Source organism: Chinchilla lanigera, unplaced genomic scaffold, assembly GCF_000276665.1.
Source record: "Chinchilla lanigera isolate Chin_1 unplaced genomic scaffold, ChiLan1.0 scaffold00169, whole genome shotgun sequence".
NCBI classification, from domain to species: domain Eukaryota; kingdom Metazoa; phylum Chordata; class Mammalia; order Rodentia; family Chinchillidae; genus Chinchilla; species Chinchilla lanigera.
This window is the reverse complement of record NW_004955570.1, coordinates 1,083,943-1,088,166: the sequence shown is the minus strand read 5'-3', so window position 1 is coordinate 1,088,166 and position 4,224 is coordinate 1,083,943. Positions and strand designations below refer to the sequence as shown.

General features: G+C 54.3%; 1 protein-coding gene across 6 annotated transcripts in view; it reads left to right on the top strand.

Annotated features, from left to right (window-relative positions):
• The first annotated feature begins 1,537 nt into the window (after nt 1–1,537).
• Nucleotides 1,538–4,224, top strand: part of Wdr34 (WD repeat domain 34) — a 10,132-nt gene continuing 7,445 nt past the window's right edge. For all 6 annotated transcript variants that reach the window (XM_013509406.1, XM_013509409.1, XM_013509407.1 and 3 more), the window contains exon 1: nt 1,538–1,739. In XM_013509406.1, the coding sequence (XP_013364860.1) occupies nt 1,554–1,739 (186 nt within the window). In that variant the 5' untranslated portion in view covers nt 1,538–1,553. The remainder of the gene's footprint in view (nt 1,740–4,224) is intronic.

Here is a 4,224-nt window from a genome sequence, read left to right as displayed (position 1 = left end):
ATAGTTCATTATTTATTTCTTCAGGTTTTTTTTTTTTTTTTGCACTAGAAATGGAACTCAGGACCTTGCACTCCCCAGGCAGGTGCTCTTACTGCTGAGCTATCTCCTGGGCCCTCTTCTGAGACAGGCTCTTGCTATGTAGTTCAGGCTGGCCTCCGTGCTCCTGCTTCAGAAATCCTCTTACAGCAGCCTCTGAGCACTGGGGTTACAGGCATCCACCACCCGGCCTGGCTCCTTCGTTGTTTTGCCTTGTAGTTTATTTATTTATTTATTTTTTCGGGTACCGGGAATCGAAATCACTACCTTGCCAGGCAGGTGCTGTGCTGCTGAGCTAAATCCCCAGCCCCTGCCTTGTAGTTTAGACTGGCCTAGAAATCACGGCAGTCCTCCTGCCTCAGTCTCCTAGTGCTTACAGCTGTGCACTAAATTTAGTTTTTGTTGTTTGAGACAAGGTCTCCCTATGTAGTTCAGGATGGCCTGGACTCACTATAATGCCCAGGCTGGCCTCGAATTTATGGCAATTCTGCCTCAGCCTCTCGAGTGCTGGGATTACAGGCATGGGTCACCATGCCCGTTGGTCCAAATTTTATTTATTTATTTACTTGTTTATTTATTTATTTTTGGCACCAGGAATTGAACTTAGGGCATTGTGCTTGCCTGGCAGGCATGACACTGCTGATGCTACAACCTTGACCAGTTTTTATTTTTACATTTTTTTTTGAGAAGGGGTCTTGCTACATAGTTCAAACTGGTTACAGGCCTTGAACTCATTGTGTAGCCCAGGTTGGCCTCGAGCTGACTGACATCCTTGCCTCAGACTCTGAGTGCTGGGACCGGCATAGGCCCAGTATTTCTTTCTTTCTTTTTTTTTTTTTTTCTCTTTTTGAGACAGGGTCTCCCTATTCAGTTCAGGCTGGCCTTGAGCTCACTTTGTAGCCCAGGCTGGCCTCGAAGTTGCAACGATCCTCCTGTCTCAGCCTCCTGAGTGCTGGGATTACAGGCGTGCGCCACCATGCCCGGACCGGGGCCCAGTTTTTAAAGTCGATTTAAGAAGCATTCTGGCGGTCTTGTTCTTCATTTGGGAATCATCATTCTGATACAAGCTGAGGCTCAGAGGGCGAGTCCTTAGATTCGCGGTGCGGCGGCCTACTATAGCGTGTGGCGCGCCCTGCTGCTGGGCCGCTGGGCTCGCTCCGCCCTGCTCTCGGGGCCGCGCGGCTGCACCCTCCCGCCCTGGCCTCTGCGCCCGGCCACTAAGCGCCATCTTTGAGGCTGGCACCTCGTCCTTACTTCCGCACTTCTTTTCCGTTCCCCAGAAATAGATGCGCCAGTCCCATATATATATCCTGTCTGGGAATAGAGTACTCCAAACCAGTCTCTTTTGTCGTGCCCGCTGAAAGGAATCATCCCTCCCTCCCCGGCCTTGGGACCGGCTCTGTAACCAGTTCAAAAATGGTGCTACCGGCTTCACCTTCCATGTCTTCCGCTCCGCAGGGGGCGGGGAGAGGCGGGCTGGTCTCAGTGCGCCGGCGCGAGAGGGCGGGGTCGTAGCCATGGCAACGCTCTCGCAGCCTTTGCTGTTCGGGCAGGCGGGAAGCGGGAGTGCAGGGGCGCTGGCGACGGACGGGGCAGCGAGTGCGGAGGGGCCCTGGCGGCCCGGGCCGCTGCAGGACGAGACCCTGGGCGTGGCGTCCGTGCCCTCGCAATGGAGGGGCATCCAGGGCGTCCGCGGGGAGACGGTGAGGGCGCGGGGACGCGCCGGGCGACGCGAGCGGGCGGCGGGCGAGGCCCCGGGGGCCGCGTTTCCGTCCGCAGAAGTGATCGGGGGCTGCGCGCGGCCCGGACGCCCGCGTCCTTTGAGTTACAACAAAAAGTCAAAACTTTTGCGAAGGTTTTGTTTTTAAGAGAAAAGGAGCACGCTGCATGTTCAGTCGGGGTAATCGGGGTGCTGGCGGAACGAGGCGCCCTGAGGAGCCCGGGCCGGGGTGGCCCCGCGCCCAAGCGCGAGGGACGCAAGGGCCGCCCGCCCCGGGGCTGCTCGAGGCGGCGGCTGGAGATGCAGCCTGGGCAGCGCGTGCGGAGAAGGCGAGCGCGCAGTGAGTTAGGGGCGAGCAGGGCCCTGGACAGAGGAGGGAGGCCTTGGCCGAGGCCGCCCTGCGGGGTGCGGTCGGTGAAAGGAAGATCTTCCAGCCAGCACTCGCCGCCAGAGTCCTAGGTCTGCGCCAAAGCGTGCCGGGGAGAACGGATCGCAAGCGCGGAGGTCCTGGGGCCCTGCGCGCCACCGCCCCTGGCTGGGCAGGGCTGCTTTTCATCTGAATCAAAATAACCTAAAGCTTGGCGTGGCGGTGCACGCCTGTAATCCCAGCACTCAGGAGGCTGAGGCAGGAGGACCGCTGCAAATTCGACGCTAGCCTGGGCTGCTTTGGGAGTTCAAGGCCGGTCTGGACTACACATCAAGATCCTGTCTCGGGCTGGGGCTATAGCTCAGTGGCACAAGCGCCTGCCTGGCAAGCTCAAGGTCCTGAGTTCGATCTCCAGTACCGCAAACAAACAGACAAACAAAAAAAGATCCTCTCTCAATCCCTACTGTCACCCCCTACCCCCAAAATGAACCGTGTTACATGGCGCTGCCTGTTTCCAGAAGAGAAAATTGCCAGGCCTGGTGGTACATGTGTGTAATCCCAGTACTGTACTTGAGAGGCTGAGGCAGAAAGTTTGCTTCGAGTTCCAGGCCAGCCTGGGATATGTAGTAAGTTCAAGCCCAGCCTGAACTGCATAACAAGACCCTGCCTCAAAAAAACAAAAAGCAGGGCCAGGGATATAGCTCAGCGGCACAAGCACCTGCCCGGTAAGCACAAGGTCCTGAGTTTGAGTTCTGGTACAAAAAAAAAAAGCAACAACAGAGAGAGAGAGAGAGACTGAGAGACACTCAGGTTGTTGAACCTGCAGGTAGCCTAGGTCCCCACCAATGCCACAGGCCAGTCTGACCTGGCTCCCAGGTACCCTCCCCCCACGGGGCTGTGCTGCCTGGGAATGGTGCCAGTCAGAAAGGCCATGGTCATTTCAGTTCAGGCTCTGTCCTTATTGCAGGTATGACTCATGCACTGACCTTTTAAAAATAACTCAAAATAGCTCTTGCTGAAGATTCCAGGTTGGGAGTCATTGATTCAGTCTAACACTTTTTATTTATTTTTTGAGTTTTTGAGACAAGGTCTTACCATGTAGCCCAGGCTGGCCTGGAACTCACGTTGCTCCTTCCGTGTCAGCCTCGGACTGCTGGGATTAGAGCTATTTGCCACCATGACCACTGCTGACACTTTTTTTGGGGACAGAGAATGAGATTGAGGCCTGTTACTTTCCTTGTAGATTAAGTATTGACCTGTAGGCTTAAAAATATATATATCTATTTTTTCAAATAGGGCCTCACTGAGTTGCAAAATTACCTAGGGTGGGTTTGAATTTGTGATCTTCCTGCCTCAGCCTCCCAGCATGCTGGGATTACAGGCATGACTGCACCAGGCTCTTGTGTAGTTCTTCTGGCCATATGCTGATCTGTTCACAGAGGGACAAGGTCCTGGCTCAAGGGCGGGTGTGAAGGGGCGGGTGACGTTGCTTATGTGCAGGCGCTGTTCTGGTGGAGCCGCTTCCGAGGGCTGAGGTGGGAGATCCCCTAAGAAGTGCCCCTGTGCCCCCACACCTTCAGTGTGGCCCCTGCTGGGATGAGAGGTCCTGTGATCAGCCTGCAGGGAGTCTGGCTTCCCTGACCTGTGGCCTGACCTGTGGATCTGTTTCTATGTTTTTTATTTTTGCCGTGCTGAGGATGAATCTAGAACCTCAAGCTCTGCCACTGAGACACATACCACTTACCATATTCTTTAAAATTTCAAAACCTTAGAATTTTCTAGCTTTGCATCTTGGCGATAACCACTGTCTTGCCCACCAGGTGATTCCGTCTTGCATTCCAAACCCTACCCCATAAAGTCCAGGAGACAGGCAGCTGAGCACCTGGTGCCAGGCACTGATGGTACCTGGAGTGTTTCTTAACTGACCGCGGGTGTGTTTAGAGTTCTTGACAAAGTCTTGCATACTTTTGTCTGGCGTAGTACATAAGCCCCTTCCTCTTGTCTCTGAATCTGGGAATCCTGTGTTGCTGCTGTCCGAGACAGGCTTCTATCCCTTCTGTCTATTAATTTCTTAATAAATTGCAGACTTTTTTTTTTTTTT